General features: G+C 37.2%; 2 protein-coding genes across 6 annotated transcripts; both read left to right on the forward strand.

Moving 5' to 3' along the window:
- The first annotated feature begins 699 nt into the window (after positions 1-699).
- LOC111014650 (GPI-anchored adhesin-like protein, putative (DUF936)) lies at positions 700-6,104 on the forward strand. 4 transcript variants are annotated; one of them, XM_022289441.2, is made up of 5 exons: positions 700-997; positions 1,405-2,563; positions 2,943-3,245; positions 3,712-3,803; positions 4,885-6,104. In XM_022289441.2, exons 2-5 carry the CDS (start codon positions 1,610-1,612, stop codon positions 5,759-5,761), a joined length of 2,226 nt encoding a protein of 741 aa, XP_022145133.1. In that variant the 5' UTR covers positions 700-997; positions 1,405-1,609; the 3' UTR covers positions 5,762-6,104. The 4 variants fall into 4 exon arrangements, with proteins under 4 accessions (XP_022145133.1, XP_087982336.1, XP_022145134.1 ...); XM_088126210.1 differs by having other exon boundaries at positions 1,408-2,563; XM_022289442.2 differs by having other exon boundaries at positions 1,580-2,563.
- Positions 6,105-7,318: 1,214 nt separating this feature from the next.
- Positions 7,319-19,553, forward strand: FPA (RNA binding protein). 2 transcript variants are annotated; one of them, XM_022289439.2, is made up of 6 exons: positions 7,321-7,957; positions 11,585-11,830; positions 12,328-12,414; positions 12,720-13,735; positions 14,975-16,373; positions 19,254-19,553. In XM_022289439.2, exons 1-5 carry the CDS (start codon positions 7,673-7,675, stop codon positions 16,353-16,355), a joined length of 3,015 nt encoding a protein of 1,004 aa, XP_022145131.1. In that variant the 5' UTR covers positions 7,321-7,672; the 3' UTR covers positions 16,356-16,373; positions 19,254-19,553. The 2 variants fall into 2 exon arrangements, with proteins under 2 accessions (XP_087982334.1, XP_022145131.1); XM_088126208.1 differs by lacking the exon at positions 19,254-19,553 and having other exon boundaries at positions 7,319-7,957; positions 14,975-17,696.

A 19,553-nucleotide genomic window follows, 5' to 3' on the forward strand; every position in this document is an offset into this window, starting at 1 on the left:
ACTAAAAGAAAAAAAGACGGTGAATTTTTGTTTTTTGAAATATAATAATGAGATTTAGCACTCAACTTACCATTGAAAAAAATTATAAGTCACACACAACTTGATTTATGAAAAAACAAAAGTTCACTTGAAATTTTTAGTTCGACTTTAATAGAACTTTTTTTTTAGTACAATAAACATGAGAATAAGAGATTGAGCCAACCACCTCTGAAAAGGAGGGGTTGATTCCTTAATCGTAGGTAAGCCTAACAAGCATATGATAAATATCTAGATTTCAAAAAAAAAATCTAATAAAATTTTATACTTTCAATTTTGTATAAAATAGATTATTAATCTTTTGAAAAATGTCTCATCTAAAAAAACTTACTAGACACAATATTAAAATAGTAAAAACTTAGACAGTTGAAAGTTAAGAATTTTTTTTTTTTTTAAATTTGTGTGTTCGAGTCAGCTTACGCGCATCCTAACTAATTACAGGCCAACCGCTCGACCCTACTACATGATTGACAAGGTAATTCTAGATTAGCATGTTTGAACCGGAAGTTCAAAAAGAAACTTATTGGAAACCAACCCTAAAAAAGAGAGAACAAACTCAAATTGTGCATCAAGAAAAACCAACCAATGGTGGATCAAGTAAAAACTTTTGTGAATCTTTTATAATTTGCATGCTGTTGTTGTTGTATGTATATGGTGGGTGTCAGACACTGACAGCTTCTCTACTTAATCATGTATTCAGCCTCCCATCATTTATTTTTCCTTCTCTACTTTTCTGTTTCCTTCAACATTTCCATTTTCTTTCCCTCACTCCCCCTCTTCTTCCTCTCATCAAATCCCATTCCTTGAAATTAGAGAGAAATAAAAGAAGTTGTAAATTCTAACACAAATTCCCCAATTTCCCTTTTCCATGGTGTTTTTGCAGAGAAGTGGAGTTTTGTCTGTGCCTTTTTGGCGTAAAATGCCAAATGGTGTGTATGTGTGAGTCATCTCATCTGGGTTGGTGAGTTTTTTGAGTTTCTTTTCCCTGTTCTATTCGTAGCTGTACCCCATTCTATTGATTCTATCGATTTCTTTTCTGGGAGCTGTTTTGTTTTAATTTCTGGGTTCAGCTTTAATGCCTTGATTTCTACTTCTATGAGGAATCTCAATCTCGTTTTGGTTTTGTGGTTTTTCTAATTTGAAAAAACATAAAACTGTGTTCATTTTTTGAGGGAGCAATAGCTGAAACCTACCATATCTGAGTCCTGTACGATGCATCTTCTTTGCTGGAGTTTTGTTTGATTAAATATATATTTGGTAAATATTTTAATTTGGGTCTAAAGCGTATCCCCCATTTTCCCATATTTGCAATTTCTCCCTTTTTTCTGTTTCCTGATTTGGATCCACACATTTCGCCATTGCCCGAAGAAGAAGAAGAAGAAGAAGAAGAAGAAGAAGAAGCTGTCCTCGTTCTCTCTCTGTCGCTCTCTCTATTTCCTCTTGGGTGTTGAGAGATTGAGATTTTTTCTTGAAGAAGGGAAGGGGTTGTTTCAGAAGTTCTTGAGATTTCTGGGTTGTTCTTGAAATACTGTTTGGTTTTCAGAGTGATGCCTTCTTCTGAAGGTGTCCAACAATGGCGAATCTCGTTCCTGGTGTGCTTCTCAAGCTGCTGCAGCACATGAACACGGATGTGAAGGTTGCTGGAGAGCACAGGTCGGCGCTGTTGCAGGTTGTGAGCATAGTTCCGGCACTGGCCGGCGGAGATCTTTCCCCGAATCAAGGTTTTTATCTCAAAGTCTCTGATTCTTCTCATGCCACGTATGTGTCACTCCCTGATGAACATGGTGATCTGATTCTTAGTGACAAGATTCAGTTGGGTCAGTTTATTCATGTCGAACGGCTTGAGGCTGCTTCCCCGGTCCCCATTCTTCACGGCGTTCGACCAGTGCCCGGTCGACACCCCTGTGTGGGGAGCCCTGAGGATATTGTTGCTACTCATTCTCCTGGATTTCTTAACAATAATCCTCATTTAAAACCTTCAGATAAATCAAAACCGACCCCGAAAGTTTTAGGCCTTGCCATTGTTGGGGAGAAGGAGAAATCTGTGCCTGTGAGACTCAATGGCAGTGCTAAGGAGGATAAGATTGACAGGAGAGCCTCACCCTTGAGTAGATCCAAGTCTCAGTCGTCAAAACTGACTGTGAATATAGATGTGAAGAAGGAGCCTCTGACGAGATTAAAGTCATTGAATTCGCGGTCGATACCCGGGTCTCCGACGAGTTGTTATTCATTGCCTTCTTCGTTTGAGAAGTTTGCCAACAGCATTAAGCAGCAGGGGAAGGTTAAGGGATTGGCTAATGGAACAGCTAAGGTAGGAGTGGTTGAAAAGTCGAATTCTGTTCGTTCTGCCAGTCCTGTTGCGAAGAAGATGGGAGTGGGACATCAGATCAAACATTTAGTTCAGGGCATTGAGGTTGGAGCCAAGGCTCTGAGGAAGAGTTGGGAAGGGAATATGGAGACAAAAAGAAGAGACAATTCAATGTTAAGAGCAAGCAAACTTGATCCAAAGCCCGAAATTCGGGTTACTGTAAGTGTTATCCTACCTGATCCTTGTTCTGAGAGATAGCACATTTTATTTGTACTTTAAATGGTATCTTAGTTTGTCCTGCAAAAATGTCAAATATATATTCATGCTTGTTATCATGGATCTTCTTCGAGTTAGTTGAAAAGCGAAATGGTGTACAGAATCAAATCCTTTTCTTCATTTGATGAGCTTAAAAGATCCAGCTAAATCCATTGCCATATTTTCCCTTGTAATTGATTTTGTATAACTTCTGGAAAGAGCAAATTAACCTTTTAGATCATTGGACTGTTTGCTGTGTCAATTTGTTAACTAGCTAGCGTCTAACTCCCAGCCCTTCTCCGGTCTCTTATGCATGTAAATAACTAACTATTACATATCACAGACTCCTAGAAGAAGTACATCAAGTGACAAGTTACCATCGAGAGAGGAGAATAAGATTCAGGTACCTGCAAAGTCATCAAAAGATGACCATAACGTGCATACGTCTTCGAGGAAGGTTGCTAATGGCGCTTTAGGTGATCTGGAAAGGTCTAATAGGCAAAAATCTTCCAGTGGAAAGAAATCCTCAAGTGATGCAGCTGGATTCCCCGGAAACTTGGTGAAAATTCCTCTTAGTCATAAAAGATTGACCGAAGGTAGTGTTTCATGGGCTTCACTTCCACCATCTCTTGCCAAGCTTGGAAAGGTATAGATTCTGTGATACTTTGATAAGTAAAGATATCTCTTTTCCCTGCTGGTTACTTAATAAATCTTCTGCTAAATAGATAGTTTTGAGTTTATATGTGCTTTATACATTCCCTTTCCGTGTTAATTGCTTGTTTCTTCAAAATTTTATCTTTACGGTACATTCACCGATCCAGTAGAAACTATCTACACTCTCGATGCAGTAACTTATTTTCCTTTTTCAATATATAAATTATCAAAAAATACTAGCATGAAACATATCTGAAATTCAGAGTTCCCCACCCAATTACACCCTTAGGATAGAGGGATGTTTGGAGATAGTATGAACATATTTTCTGCATTATAGACCGATCACTATTTCACAGTCTAGAAAAATCCTGCTTGTAGCGCTCTTTTTGCTTAGTGTTAGTTTACGCCTTCTGTTCATCTTACTTCTTCTCATTGTTCTTCTGCATCTGCCACAATAGGAAGTAATGAGGCACAGAGATGCTGCACAAGCAGCAGCAATAGAGGCTATGCAGGAAGCTTCAGCCGCAGAAAGTGTACTACGGTGTTTAAGGTATGAAAATCTACCCAATGCAATACTTGTTCTCTCTGTTATGTAGTTAAATATTCGAAATAACCAAAAGTATTTTTGGCTTAATGCTATGAGAGCTAGAATATTTGGTTAGAAAAGATTTGGAGAATTTATCCATTAAGTGTAAATCGTAATGACCTTTGACTTAGTTTCCAGTTTTAAAATTTACTTTTAGGCTTTTAGCGTTTACTTTCAGCCTCTAGGAGGATTTGCAAATATGTCTTGTATATCTTGAGTGAATAATCAAGGGAATCGTTCATCTAGTTAGAAGAAAAGTTCTATTTCCAGATTTTGTCTTTACTCGTTTCATGTTTTCCATTCTGGTTGTTTAGTGATAATGAAAACTCAACTGATTGATATGGAAACACTTTCTTATTGAGGAACCAAGCTTTTATTGAGAAAAAATTAAAGACGAAAGGGCCAACCTAGAAAAGATTTGGATCATTGCATCTCAGATTGCCTAGTTTCTTAATACTCTCTCACTTAGTTCTGCAAACTTTCATTCGGGAAGGCCCTCCCTTTTTACCTCACTTTTTGGACATCGACCTTAGCAGCTGTGTAATAATTCAAGAGATTACATACTAAGCATTTGCCATTGTTTAACTGTAAGACTGATTTTGAATAAGTGCTCGACTAAGAGCAAAGGCTGGATAAAACATGGATAGGCATGCCTTATCATCCAAAAGGATGTAGAAACAGCGGGGTCGATCCCACATCTCATAGAGAGGAGGAATACTAGGGATGATAAAGGATAACTAACTTTACAGCTCACAGGAATGGAGTCATTCCACATTACTCCCGTTCTTCCCCATGCACAGAATGTGTCCATCTCCTCTATCTTTCCATTAGAAGTTTTAAAGAAGGTTATCAATGATTGAGAAGTCCTGGAATACAGATGGGTCTAATTGCAAGCAATTGATTGAGCACTTGCAAATTCGATAATTCCCTGCCAATTCTTTTGCAATCTCAAGTTTTCTGCATAGTTTATCAGCTGGCATTTGTTTGTTTGTCATCAATTGTTTATCAAGCATTCTTCTATTGTCTTATATTCTTCCTTTTGCAGTATATTTTCCGAGTTAAACTCCGCTGCTAAGGAAGATAATCCGCAGCCTGCAGTAGAACAGTTTTTGACTCTTCATGCTAGCTTAACCAATGCTCACATGGTGGCTGAATCGCTTTCGAAAACCGGTCCCTCTGGTTCGAGCAACGAGAGTGAAGAAACCCCATCAGAAGAAACAATGAAGGTCACGTCAATGGCTAGAAAACAGGCATCTGCTTGGGTCCAGGCTGCTTTAGCCACCAACCTCTCGTCTTTTACAGTTTACAGCCGCGAACCTCCCTCGGTGCTAAATCTGACCTTATCACTACCTCAAAACCAAAAGAATGCATCTGGTAATCAGCCTATATTAGTTTTAGAAAACTCATCTAAGAACAGCTCTGCGAAACCCCAAGGGAAGGTCCGCCAGATGATGAGCTCTAGACCTATTGGATCAGGAGGAATTCCCAGTCGAACGAAGGAAGGAGCAACACTGGGTCCAAAGGCACAGGTTCAACCTCCACCAGAATGGATCAGAGGAAATGGCCTCGACGAAGCGGTTGACTTGTCTGAAATGTTACAGCTGCAATCCCAGGACTGGTTCTTGACATTCATGGAAAGGTTCTTGGATGTGGGCGTCGATGCTGCAGCATTGTCGGATAATGGACAAATAGCAGGAATACTAACTCAGCTGAAGAGTGTAAACGACTGGTTGGATAGCATAGCATCTAGCAAGGACGAAGGAGACACCACACACTTTTCGACTGAGACAATCGACAGGCTGAGGAAGAAGATCTACGAGTATCTTCTCATGCACGTCGAGTCCGCAGCCGCTGCACTCGGTGGGGGATCACAGTCACTGCCACAGCAGATACAGGCAACCGAAACAAAACCAAGAAGGTAACTATTCAAACTTGATATTGGTTTCATCCTAACATGGATTCTTCGGCACGCACCGGGTTTGGTCTCGAGAACTAAATCATGTACATAGCTTCTGCATCGGTTCGCGTCATAGACGAAAAAGTGGCTGTTACTGGTAAGGAAGGAGTTAGCTTACCATTACCATTACTCTCTTTTCTTCTATTAATTTATGGAATTTGATTACTGAAATTATACAAACCTGGGTTTGTTCAGTTCATCTTTACACATATAGTCAATTGTACATTCTGTTGTTAGTGAGAGAGACTGCATATTGACGTTTCTGAAGAAGCAGATAATTTATTCTATTTGTTTTTCTACCTCAGAAATACTTTTTTTTTTTCCTTTTCTTTTGAATTCAACAAATGTGGGGGCGGACGGGTGAGATGGGGAGAAACCTTTAACCTTAAGAAGGTAATATGTGTCTTATCTACTGAGTTATGTTCGGATTTGTGGTGTCTCTTTGATTTATTCTACTGACCTATGCTCATATTTACGATCTCCTTTTGATTTATTCACTACATCGTATGTGGATTAGGGTCAAACCTTTAATCATAGACAGGTATGAGCTACGTTCGGATTTGTGTCTCTCTGATTTATTCAGTATATTCTATGTTATTTTAGAGTTTAATCCTTTTTAATTTGATTCAAATAAATGGGTGTTATATATCATCCTTTGTTCTCAAATGATGTGGATTGATTCACATTTAACCTTGTGTAGTAATGATTTTGTTCATAATTTTTCCTTCTTAAAAGTTAAGCGAGTTGCTAACAATTTCTTTGTTACTTTTAAGGTTTAGGTTAGATTGTAAATTAAAATTTTTACTTATTTATTTACTTTTTTTACTTCTGAGTATTGTTCAAGTTGTTACAGTGATTTTGTAATTTTTCTTAAATTAGATAATAGGCTAAATATATTTTAGTCTCTAATATTAATTTTGTTTATATTCTCTTACAAATTTCAAGTTCAATATATATAGTATATATATTTTTTTGGCAATCAATCTTTTAACATGAATTCAAAAGGGATGTTTTTTCAGTAGCACATATAATAACATTTCTAATGGGTGTATTTTAGTGACAAATCATTTCAAGCTGGGTAAATTGATACAGATCCACGTTAATATAAAGTGGATAGAATTAATTATATGATATTTCCAACTTAATAAATATATTTTGACTTATATATACATGAAAATGTTATAATAGCAATAATTGCGGTAATTGGTGTACCTCTTTGACCAAGGGGTCATGAATTTGAATCCCCCACGGTTTTGCACTAAAAAAAATTTGACTAAATTGGAAACGAAACAAGAAATGAAAACGAATAAAATGGGATTGGATATATCATTTTTATTTAAATCCTATTAATTCATACCTAATATATACTTTTATAATTTATCACACACATGATAATATTTTATTCATAGTTTTTCAAATGAAAACTTATCAAAGGTAAAAATTTCAAAGTTCACAATAGGATGAAATTGAAGGTTCAACATGAAAATTGGGGTAAAAGTAAATATTTTCCCTATATGAAATTACATTTTAGACCCTCCATCTCATAAATATACTAGAAAAAGTTGTAGAGAGTGGAGGAGTTTAATATGGTAACTTCCTTAACTTTCGACAAGAAGCAAAAAATCCTTCATTCATTCATTCAATTCCCAATTCCCAAATCCCATTTCCCTCTGCAACAGAAAAAAAAAACCTAACCCTATCTTCCAAATTCTCTCTCTACACGAAAAATTTCCTTCTCTGACTTCAAAGCCAGATCAAATTCTCGCCACATTCGATTCCCTTTGCCCTAATTCATCTGCTCCATCGAAATCAGTCTCCTCCAATCCTCTCCAGGTGCGCGAATTCAGTCTCTGTTTGTCTAGGTTCTCCAATTGCAATGCCGCCTCCGCCCAAACTCAGCCGCCAACTGCACCGGGACTCCGACGTCGCCGACATGCCCTCCAACAGCTTGTGGGTCGGGAACTTGTCCATGGACGTCACCGACGCGGATCTTATGAATCTCTTCGCGCAGTACGGTGCGCTTGATAGTGTTACTTCCTATTCCTCCAGGAGCTACGCTTTCATCTTCTTCAAGCATATGGAGGATGCCCAAGCCGCCAAGGAAGCTCTGCAGGGGTCTTTTCTGCGTGGGAGTTCTATCAAGATCGAGTTTGCCAGACCGGTTTGTTTTTGTTCTGATCTCTGTGTTGCGTTAGGTTTATTTGGATTGGTGTATCTGTATAACATGACTCGTCTGCCATTAATCACTCGCTTTCTTTTGGAAATTTATTGGGTTTGTTCTTCATCTTGGAAACCTTCGACTACTGTTGAGATAGGCGTAATTTTTTTAGTAATATACGGAAACGGGCGATGAAGGTTGTTTTTGTTTTGTTTTTTTTTCAATATTCAATATCGAAACAAAAGAAACCCAACATCGACATTCATTCATGGCATACATAGCGGTCAGATGTTCTTTCGAGATAGATTAGTCTCCTAGGTTCTCTCATTAAATTAAATTTGTAGATGATGGAGGAATTGATGGACTCCTCTTCGTCTTCAAGTTTGTTAAGTTTCTGTACGGAGGGTGTTCGACAAAATTTAATGAAGATCTGCGGAATGCAAAACTTTTGTTACTTTAAGGCAGAGGTAGAGCTGGTCATGCGAAGAGGCATGTTTGAGAGCATCTTAATAATTAGAAGAGCATACTGATAAACCTTGCAATCTGATAGCATTCGGCTACATCAAAAAACATTATGTAATCTAATAATCAAAACGATATGAACCTTGCAATCACGAGCAACCTCAGGGAAAATCTGAATTTTTAGTGAAGTTACAAACTCTTCAAAAGTGTCGCTTGATTCCAACGCTATATTTGTTTAGAAGTAATGAGATTGGGGTGGGTCTTTGTTCTACCCTTGCCTCTTAATTAAACTTGTTATTGGTACTATCTGGAGAAGAAATAGGCTCAATTTTGGAGTGCTTAGTTCTTTTCTTTGGTTTACATTAAGAATTTTTCAGGAGGCCAACTCATACCATATGTGCAAGGCGATATAATTGTAAAGATCAGAATTGCTAATTTGCTAGAGATCAGTCTAGTGCCACTACATCGGAGAAGAAATATTTAAGCTTGTATGTAGTGTTTCTAAAAGCGTGAAGCGGAGTGAAATGCAATAATCGTTTAGTGCTCAAGTGCGATTCGCAAAGACAAAAGAGACGATGGATTCAATGAGGGGAAGCACACAATGTATAAAATATGAAAACATTTAAGTAATATAAAGCATGGGATGGAGAAAATAAGATGCCAACTGTTTAAGACAAACAAAAACAAAGTTCTAAGTATTACAAGATTTTCATCAACAAAAAGCCATAAAGTCATAGAAGTAAACTACAAAATTGTGTTGACCTAAAAATTAAAAATCAATCACCAATAGGTCCTTATCTCCATTTTCCTCATCATTAGACTTGTAGTCCTTTACATATTCCTCTGTAGTATCATTTCCATGTTCCTCTACAAGTATTGGGGGGGAGAGCTTTGAGTGAGAAGGTTAAACAGAGGAGATGAATCAACAGTTTCTTATTTGAATTCTTCGTTTTATTAGTTTATTTGTAACCCTGGTTTATTTAAAAAACATCGCCCTTAAGCATGAGGCACATGCCCAACAAGATGAAGTGCCTCACATGAGTCTAGGTGTGGGAAACACGCCTGGGCACACGTTTATTGGGGGGTTGTTCAGAATGGTGCTCGGACATTTCTGAATCTAACTGTTACCTTATTATTTCATTAAAAGAAGGGTACCTTATTCTCTTTGTTTTGTTTATTGCCAATTCTACTAGCTGATGGATAATGATGAGAAGCTATCAAGATTCAAGGATAATCTAATTTATTAAGTTTAAGAACTTAATAGAATTGTAAAGGCTACATATCTAAAATTACTTCAATAGCACTTGGCCTTGGTGTCTTAGCTGTGCTACTTGTTTGCCTAAATGACATTTGGTGTGTTTTTTACTCTGAGAGGAGATTATTTGAGCAAACGTTTTTAACTTGGAACACTTTAGTTGATAGGCTGCGCTGTTTCATAATATTTGCTGGGCATACGCTTTCATGATTTATTGTTTGTTTGGAAATAGCTTTTCCTTTTAATATCAGTCATTGAACAGCACTCTGACTTTGACCTGTACTGGCTAGAAATAAACGAGATGAGGTTTATGATTTTTCACGTTTTCCAACTTTGAGAGTTTTTAAACTTTGAAGACAAAAATACCATGAGGAAGGAAGCACTGTTTTCAAAGAATGTTCTTTAAACTAGAACTTGATCTCTTGTGGTCCATAAGCATTGATAATTTCACCCTTCAGAATAAACTAGGAGTTAAGGATTTTCTATATTTGCAGAAATCAATTGTTCGTTCTTGTGGACATCATTATCAAATATGAAGGACGTTTAAAATTTATCTCTAATGACTATTATTTGGTGTGTGCACAATGAATATATATTATGCCAATTGGTTGTGTTGAAGACCTAATGCAATGTTTGTTTGGGGGATTCTGGGTGACATTGGGGAAAGAGTGTGACTGTACGTACACCTCTCTTTGGGCTTAGAATTCCAATTCTTTCTCGGTGTTTCAATCTTTTTGATATTATCTAATTAAAGAGTAGTTTCTGCATTTTGGATCAGTAAGATTTCTAATCCACCAACTTGTTCACACACCTTCTTTTGAATTTCCTAATGAAATAGAAAAAGGAAGAATGTCTGTTGTGATGGATTGTGTAGAATCTGGCTTGTAGCACGACTGATGCTGAAAATTAACATTTTCAAAGTGTTGATCTAATTGTGCTTTGACCACTGATAATGTTTATCTTCAGTTTGAGAATGGACTATGTAACATTGTCATCAATCCTATTGGTTAGGCTTTTGTGGTTTATTGCTGTATATCCTGTCTTATCCCAAAAAAAAAAAAAAAAACTAAGCTATTGTGTTGTTAAGTCATATTAGTTGGGTTTCGTGGGTCATATGAAGATTGTAAACCTTTCGACTGAAAATTTACCTATTTGAGTTAAATGTTCTGTTTTTGAAAAAGTACAAGTCTTTAGAAAATAATTCATGCCTATAGATGCTTGTTTGAGAGAGAAGTGGTCACTACTCTGCTTTGTGATGGTCCAATTGGAGAGCCTTTTAATGTTCTCTATGATTATTAGTTTCAGATTCCTTAAACTCCACCTTTTGTGTCTTGATTTTTAAAAAATATAATTGTTTCCTATCTGAAAAGGAATTGTAATGTGGACTTAATTATTCGTCTCCGCACCTAGTTTAAAGATGTACCTCCTGGACAAAAAAAGGTTTTAATTGTTGTCTAACCTGGTCATTTATGTAAGAAGCCCCTTGGCTGTTGCAAATACAAAAATTGTAAATTAATCTATAAAAATTATTATCAATAACTGGGAATATATCTGATTTGGTATGGAAGAAAAGCACCATGACCTCAGTACTATATGCTTCAGGGTTGTATTGCCTTGAAAAGAAACCTAGTGGGTGCATCATTTGAGGCTAATGGTAGTTTCATGGCTCACAAGATTCTTGGTGGATTTACCAATTATAGTTCTCATCTTCAACTTTAAGTAGTATTTTCTTTAGTTGCTTAAGTTTGATTCTTGCGTCTTATTGTAATAAAAATGTAATGTTGAGTATGTCGTTGAGAAAAATTCCTTTACTTTTTCTTTAATGTTATACCTGGGACACATTCATGTATTAGGTTTCTTGCTGATTAGTTCTAGAAACTGGAATGATAGTTCCTGACAAGTTCTATTTACAGGCAAAACCATGTAGGAATTTGTGGGTGGGTGGTATTAGCCCAGCTATTTCAAGGGAGCAACTTGAAGAAGAATTTTCCAAATTTGGTAAAATTGATGAATTTAAGTTTTTGCGAGATCGGAATACTGCATTTGTTGAGTATGTTCGATTGGAAGATGCATCACAAGCATTGAGAGTTATGAATGGGAAACGTATTGGTGGAGAGCAGATTCGAGTAGATTTCCTTCGGTCACAGCCAATGAGAAGAGTAAGCTTGTTCAGAATCTTAATGAGTATGAATGTTTTCTGTTAGATATGTTTACAGCATTTACAGACTGGGGCCGTCAATTTATCTTTTGTAGTAACTTTACCCTTGATTTTACTAATCATTGCATTGGACTTTTTGGTCCTTGGATGTTGTTCTGAACTATAATATTGTATTATTATCTACTCTGTTTTCATGCTAGCAAAATTGAATTGGAGATGGGGAAAAATTTGTGTTTAGATTTGGCTGACAATTTAAATAAAACTAGAGGTGGTCCTGCATATTCTTAGTGTTTGTTCTAGATTTATGTTGTATCTCTTTTTTCTTTTTCTCGGAGCATATGTAAAATTCGAGATCATTCATGCTTGAACAACCATCCGCAATGAATATCTTTATTTTGAGACATCCTTTTATGGCAAAATTTTTTCGTTCATTTTGAGATTAGTTTATGTGACCTCTTCTCTCTTTAAGGCTGACGTAATTAATCCTAATCTCTTTAGGATCAGTGGCCTGACTCCAGAGATGGGCAGCTTCAGGGTAGAAATATGGGGATGGGTGATTTCCAATCTGGTTATAAAAGACCACTGGTGAGTCTTATTGGCATATGTCCTTTTGTAATCATTGATGTTTTACCACTTTATATTACTTTTTATACTTCACAAATACAAATATGTGAAAGCTTTTGTGTAACTGTGCACATTCTTGGTGTTCAAGTAACTACACTACATCTATACCCCTGGGTATTGATGGTATTTTATTTTCTAAGGTTTATACTTTGGATATGATGATACACGAATGCTCCATAGGATGATCTTTTTCTCATTTTGTAAATTATAGTTAGTTATTTGTTTATTCATATCATAGCAATATAAATATTTGATAATTATTGCAGCACAATCAATCTTCAGAAGTGCGTAGAGATGGACCACCCAGTAAGGTTTTGTGGATTGGTTACCCTCCATCTGTTCAAATTGATGAACAGATGCTCCACAATGCTATGATTTTATTTGGTGAGATAGAGAGAATTACGAGTTTCCATTCTAGGCATTTTGCATTTGTAGAATTTAGAAGTGTTGATGAAGCACGGCGTGCTAAGGAGGGTCTACAAGGACGGCTTTTCAATGATCCGCGGATTTCTATTATGTTTTCAAACAGTGATCCGGCACCTGTAAAAGACCACCCTGGCTTTTATCCTGGTGGTAAAGAGACTAGGCCTGAAATGTTCTTCAATGATCATCAAATCCGTCCTCCACAAATGGACCTGTTAGGACATCCTCACCCGATGGTGCAAAATAAGTTCCCTGGACCATTGCCATCTAATGGCATTCTTGGACCTAATACATCAGTACGACCACCACCTTTTGGTCCTCCTCAGGGTATCTCAGGTCCCCCCGAGTTTAACGACTTGGCGACATCTCATAATTTCCAGGATGCAAATTCAAAAAATTTGATGGGTCCAAATTGGAGAAGGCAATCTCCGCCTCCACCTGGGATACTTTCTTCTCCTGCTACTGGGATTCGTCCACCTCCACCCGTGAGGTCTACTCCAAATTCGTGGGATGTTTTGGATGTAAACCAATTTCAAAGGGATTCTAAACGATCAAGGATAGATGGCCCACCATCCTTAGATGATGCTTCATTTCCTCCAAGAAAAATAGATAACCGGAGTGTGGGTTTCGATCATCAATATGGGATTGGTCCAATAAGCGATGGAGGTGCTTCTGTTACATATGCTAATGCTCCAGGTAAGAGTCATACTATTCCTATAGGTGCAAGAGCCCCAGTAGGTGGTCCTGGTCAGAGCCATGCTGACAATGATTTTATATGGCGTGGAATAATTGCCAAGGGAGGAACGCCTGTTTGTCATGCTCGTTGCGTCCCAATAGGCGAAGGAATAGGAAGTGTGCTGTAAGTATCAGTTTTCTTCGTAATGTTCTTTAAATAAAAAATTTCTTATCAATATTGTTAGCTTCCCAGTTTCCATATCATGAAGTTGTGTGGGAAAAAATGCATCTAAAAATAATTCAAGTGGTATCTGGGAGCAAAATGTTTTGGTTCACACCAGTGTGTGTATATATATGTGTACATATTTTAATGCTGTCTGTTTCTTTAAAGTTTTTGTTTTTAAAGAAAACAGACAGTTTCCATGTCATGAAGTTGTGTGGGAAAAAATGCATCTAAAAATAATTCAAGTGGTATCTGGGAGCAAAATGTTTTGGTTCACACCAGTGTGTGTATATATATGTGTACATATTTTAATGCTGTCTGTTTCTTTAAAGTTTTTGTTTTTTCTTTTATGAAGAAACCAGCTTTTGAGAGAGTGCAAAAATAAGGGGCACACCCAACGTGGGACTAATAGAAATTAAAGAATAGAGCCCCGATTTTTGGTAATAGGAAACAAAGGAAAAATTATAAAAATATTTGATGTGCCAAATCCTGAAGAAACCATCCCATTTCTTTCTAAGCATAAATTCCACACGAACAGAGAAACTATCTTGTTAAAGGGGTAAATGACCCTTATCTCGAAAAGGAGGTCCAACACAAGTTCCTCTCTCCGTCATGGCCTGCAAATTCGCTTACTCAGACATAGAGATTATTTCGGTAGCCTGCCTAGTAACATCCACTCTTGATTCTCTTAAAAATGATGGACAGCTTATGACTTTGTGGTGGGTAAATCACAAGAAATTCTTTTGCAACTACAAATTACACCACAAGAAATTCTTTTGCAACTACAAATTATCTTTGATTCTTCAAGACTGGAAAGCTCTCATTCACTAGTTCCACTGGGAGGGAGCTTCCCATCCCCCTGCCCTTGGGCTATTCTTTTGTTTCTTGTGTTAAATATATATCGTTTCTTATCTGAAAAAAAATGATCGGTTGCCTGCCTAAGGCAACACCACCCCACCTTAGAAGCAAAAGGAAAGCTCCACATTCTTGGTTTCTTTAGTTTAAACCAAGAATCTGGTGATAATTATTAAATGATTTGTTTTTTTTTATGAATTGAACTTAGTTTAAAATGCAGTCTAGATGTGAACTTGAAGATTCCAACTAAAGGCCAATTTTTTTCTAGTTACTGTGGATGATGGTGTTTGAGATCTTATACTCTTGCATGGAATAATGTTAATGTTTTTGTTTGCTATTTTGCAGTCCTGAAGCAGTCAATTGTTCAGCAAGAACAGGGCTGGATCAGCTCACTAAACATTATGCTGAAGCCACTGGATTCGACATTGTCTTTTTCTTGCCAGATAGCGAGGATGATTTTGCTTCCTATACAGAATTCCTGCGTTACTTAGGTGCAAAAAACCGTGCAGGTGTTGCTAAGTTTGATGATGGAACTACCATGTTTTTGGTTCCTCCTTCGGAATTTTTGAGAAAAGTCTTGAAAGTTTCTGGTCCAGAACGGCTTTATGGTCTCGTTCTCAAATTTCCTCAGGTGTCAATTAGTGAACCTACTCATCAGCAATCATATCTACCCATTCCTACATCCGACTATGGTGAGAGACAGCAAGTTTTGTCTTCACAGACTGAATATGGGTCAGTGCCTTCAAAGCAGGAGCAACTTCCCCCAATGGATTATAATAGGGTTCTGCATGAGGAAACCAAGGAGCCTCCCAAACCGCTTCTGCCTGCAAGTGAGCCACCGGCAGTTCAGCCCTTGCCTCAAGAGTATGTTACTAACAATAATACGACGGCAGTTTCACAAGCTGGGTTAGCATTAACACCTGAGCTTATTGCCACTTTGGTTTCTTTACTGCCTGGTAAGGCACAGCCATCCAATTTAGAAAGTGCCAAACAGCCTGCAGTCTCACCACAACCTCCAAATCCTCCCGTTGTTTCTAATAAAGGAAGTACATCTGAAGGATGGATGGTAGGTCATCAATCTTCTGATCTAACGGGTCAGCAATTTCATCAAATGGGAAATCATTTTAATCCTCAGGGACAGAGTCTTTCTCAATTTCAGCCTTATCCGCCTCTTCCCCAAACACCTAACCAGTTTGCACCACAGGTCATGGGAACAACCCAAATCCAAGATGCTGCTGTCAGTCACCCACAGCAGCAGCAGGTACCTCCTTACAGGCCTTTGTCTACTTATTCTGCCCCTCCTGAAAATGCGCAGGCTTCTGGTTTACCCTTAGTCAATTCTCAGTATCAGCCTGATGTTTCTCAAATTAACCAGAGAGGTTATGGGTCAGTCAATGGAAATGATACTTCTGGGTATGGTGCACCTGTTATGCAGCAATCAACAAATACTGTGACCTTGTCTAATCAAGGTCAGGGTTCTACAACACAGTCACAACCTATTACTCAGCTAGCATCTGATAGAGTGAACCCCGAGCTTTCTTATCAGATGCAGCATCTACAATCTGCAAACCTTGGTACTGGGACCAGTGATGTTGAGGCTGGTAAGGACCAGAGATATAGATCTACACTCCAATTCGCCGCCAATTTACTCCTCCAGATCCAGCAGCAGCAGCAGCAGCAGCAGCAGCAGCAGCAACAACCAGGCTGGGGTTCAGGAAATCAATAATGAGCAGCCCTCATCTAGGTAATCCCCCATACTTGACTTTTTTAATCTTTGATGGCCAAGCTCTTAAAGTGGATATTTGCATATGATCTCTGATGGGTTTAAGATTTGCTATTAAATGCAAGTTCGAGTAGTTGGCTGAAATATAACATGGTCTAATTCTTATGACATAGGGGTCTTTAAGCATCTTTTATTATAGTCGGTTGATGATACGTCATGACGACTTCAACTTTGTGATTCTGGTGCACCATTTATTGTCTAGATTTAAAAGGTGTTGCCCAACAAGTCTTTAGGATGGATGTTAATTGGGTGTTATTGCCGTCATTATGTTGCTGCTGCATGAACTAATTATCATCATATAGGTTCTTTCTTCCTAGATCTTTGGTTAGGAATTTTTTTGGGGTATATAACTTCTCTCTCCTTTTTATTTTTTAATTTAGATGATTTAGGCGTGCAATTATTTTGATGCAACAAAATATAACTAGTAAGTAGGTGAAGAGGAGTGCTAACGGATAAGAAGGCTCCAAGTTCTCCATCCAGAAGTACCTAGATCCTGAATTTGGAACAAATTTCAACATGTACAAGCACCTAGCAAGTAGCACCTAGGATAACGACTTGTTTAACCAGATAAACTTTTAGATGTTAGCTTCTATGCTTATAGGGAATTTCATTCAGAAAATAGGGAGATTGATTGATTGATGGTTTCTTGAAAGTCAGTTTTGGATGCGGATTTCCCCTCTTTGGTTATGCATATTTAAAATTTTATAATAATAGTCTAGATTTCAAGAACTTTTAGAAAGTAGCAAATAACATATGACATTGTTACTAAAAAACTAAAAACACTTAGTTTTTCTAAAAGCAGAAAAACAATATGGAAAGTGGGGAAATGAGCCCTTGCTAAACTGGGTTGGTTAAGTTGCATTAGATGTTTATAGTTCGAGAATTCTGGCAACGGCATAATCTTAACATTCAGTGTGATAATTTGAGTTTAGGAGACGGTAGTTAAATATGAAGATTTCATTAACAAAGGACTCTTACATTCTGCATATCATGAACTATTCTCTCAGAAATGCCACCTGTTATTCTTTGAGATATTTGATTTATTAATCTTCTGCTGAATGCACCTTGATTAGTATCATATATTCACATCTTTATTGCCTATGTCTGATATGCCTAGTTTCTACTAATTTGTGAGACCTATTAGCTATTTTCTGTGAAACTTTGTGCTTAGTTTCTTAACATTTGTAAAACTGTATGTGAGCAAGATTTTGTCTTTTTTGAGGGTAGACAAATGTTTAGTATTGTACTATATTTTTAATGTTTAGCTGACATTATTCTCCATTACCTTAATGAACTATGATCCTAAATGCATACAAATGAAACATAAAGTATGTAATACTGATTTTGAAGAATATGTGCAAATATATATTAATCGAGGAACCCGATAGATACAAGCTATAAAGCCTTAAAACATTTAAATTTCTGTGAGGAGTTAAAAGTCCGAAGTTTTGATATTCATCACACCCTTGGCCGCCACCACCACGCGTTGGCTCAGGGGTTAAAAAGATATAAGCTGTTAACGTCTTTGTCGTCATGGGTATGAAACATGACACCTACTTTGGATCTTAAATATCTTCTCGTTACTAAATATTATAGGATCATACGGTTATCCTAAAAGATTGATTGAAGTGCACGTAAGCTCTTTTCTATTCAAAGAAAAAGGATCATATAATTATATATGTATGTATATATTCATCACTCTTAGATTTAATCAACCCAACCAAGCTTACACCATTATGGTTTGGTGTATAATGTTAGCTTCAGCCTACCTCCGTAAACCTTCATCACTCTTTTTACCAAGAAGGTTACTACCTTTCACAATAATTTTTACTTGATATCAATTAACGAATCTCTGACTGCTTATCCAATTTTCGGTTCTTAGCTCGTGAGAGATCCGTATAGACTTCAAAATTGCTTGGTTCGCAGTTGGCTAGCTTTCAAAATGCTATCTCATTGTTCCGAATAAATCAATTTGTTGGTAGTTTATTATGGACCCTGAAGTGAAGAACATAAAAAGGGATAGTCATTAAAATGTAGTGTGTGTTGGCCTACAAATTTTCGTTTGCAAATTGTTCGACTGTATTGTGCAGGGGGCTGACCCTTTTCAATTTTTATTACGAGGTAAGATTTTTCAATGCCCCTATTAATTGGTAACTGGATAGGATTTGAATGATTAGTGCGCCTTGTTTCATATCTTTTTGAGTGCTCAAGAATGAGAAAATGTGAGGATTTTGGAGAATTTTGTTCTGCTACACAATGCTTGTTTTTTTCTTTTGGGATCAACTTGAAGAATTGGTACAAAAAATAAAGCAGATGGAGAAGAACTAAAATAAAAGTGAAAGAGACCTGAGCTAGGAGTGGAGAAATTATTGGGTATTGTTAGTTGCATGATTTAGATCCATCCTACAATGTCGTGTTTGAGTTGGTGTTCTATTTTTTTATGATAGAACTGGAGTGGAGTGACTCGAAAACAGATCGAGATGGTTGGTTTTTTTTTTCCTTTTTAAATGTTATTACATCACGAATTCAGGTGGAGATTCAAACTTCGATCTTTTTAAGGGAGTTAGATATGTTTTAACCACCGAACGAAGGTTGGTGGTTGTCGGTGTAGGAACATAACATCTGAAGTATTACAATAGAAACTCGAAGAATATAACATAAAAGGTCCGAAGGGTATTATCAAATGCTTGTGACCGTTTTTTTTTTCATGGAAACTTATGCACAAATAATGTCTATTTCGTGTGTTAAATTGTGTTTTTTTTAGAAAAATTAACGATGGATTAGATTATCTTTTTTACCCCTGTTTTGCATAGTAATGAAGTGAAGGGAACATGCGTGTAGGTAAATTGCGATGGTGAAAAGATGAAGAGTTTAAATTTATCGGGGTTTGTTTCAGACGACATCGATGGATGAGTGGATCTCCGTTTTCTCCTTTCAAACTAAATGGCACGGTTCGCATAGCTAACGCTGCAATTGCCCATTTGACAACGCCCCATCTCTCTCTATTATGTCGTAATTGTATTTGTTATTTTTGGAATTGAGTTTTATAGTCGATGTAGCTTCCTAGCATGCCCGCTTTCACTAACACTACTCGCTCTTTCTTTTCGATTTTCATAAGTAAATTTTGGTTATTGCGTAAAA

Source organism: Momordica charantia (assembly GCF_013281855.1).
Source record: "Momordica charantia cultivar OHB3-1 chromosome 7 unlocalized genomic scaffold, Mcharantia_2.0 BLBB01000007.1, whole genome shotgun sequence".
NCBI classification, from domain to species: Eukaryota; Viridiplantae; Streptophyta; class Magnoliopsida; order Cucurbitales; family Cucurbitaceae; genus Momordica; species Momordica charantia.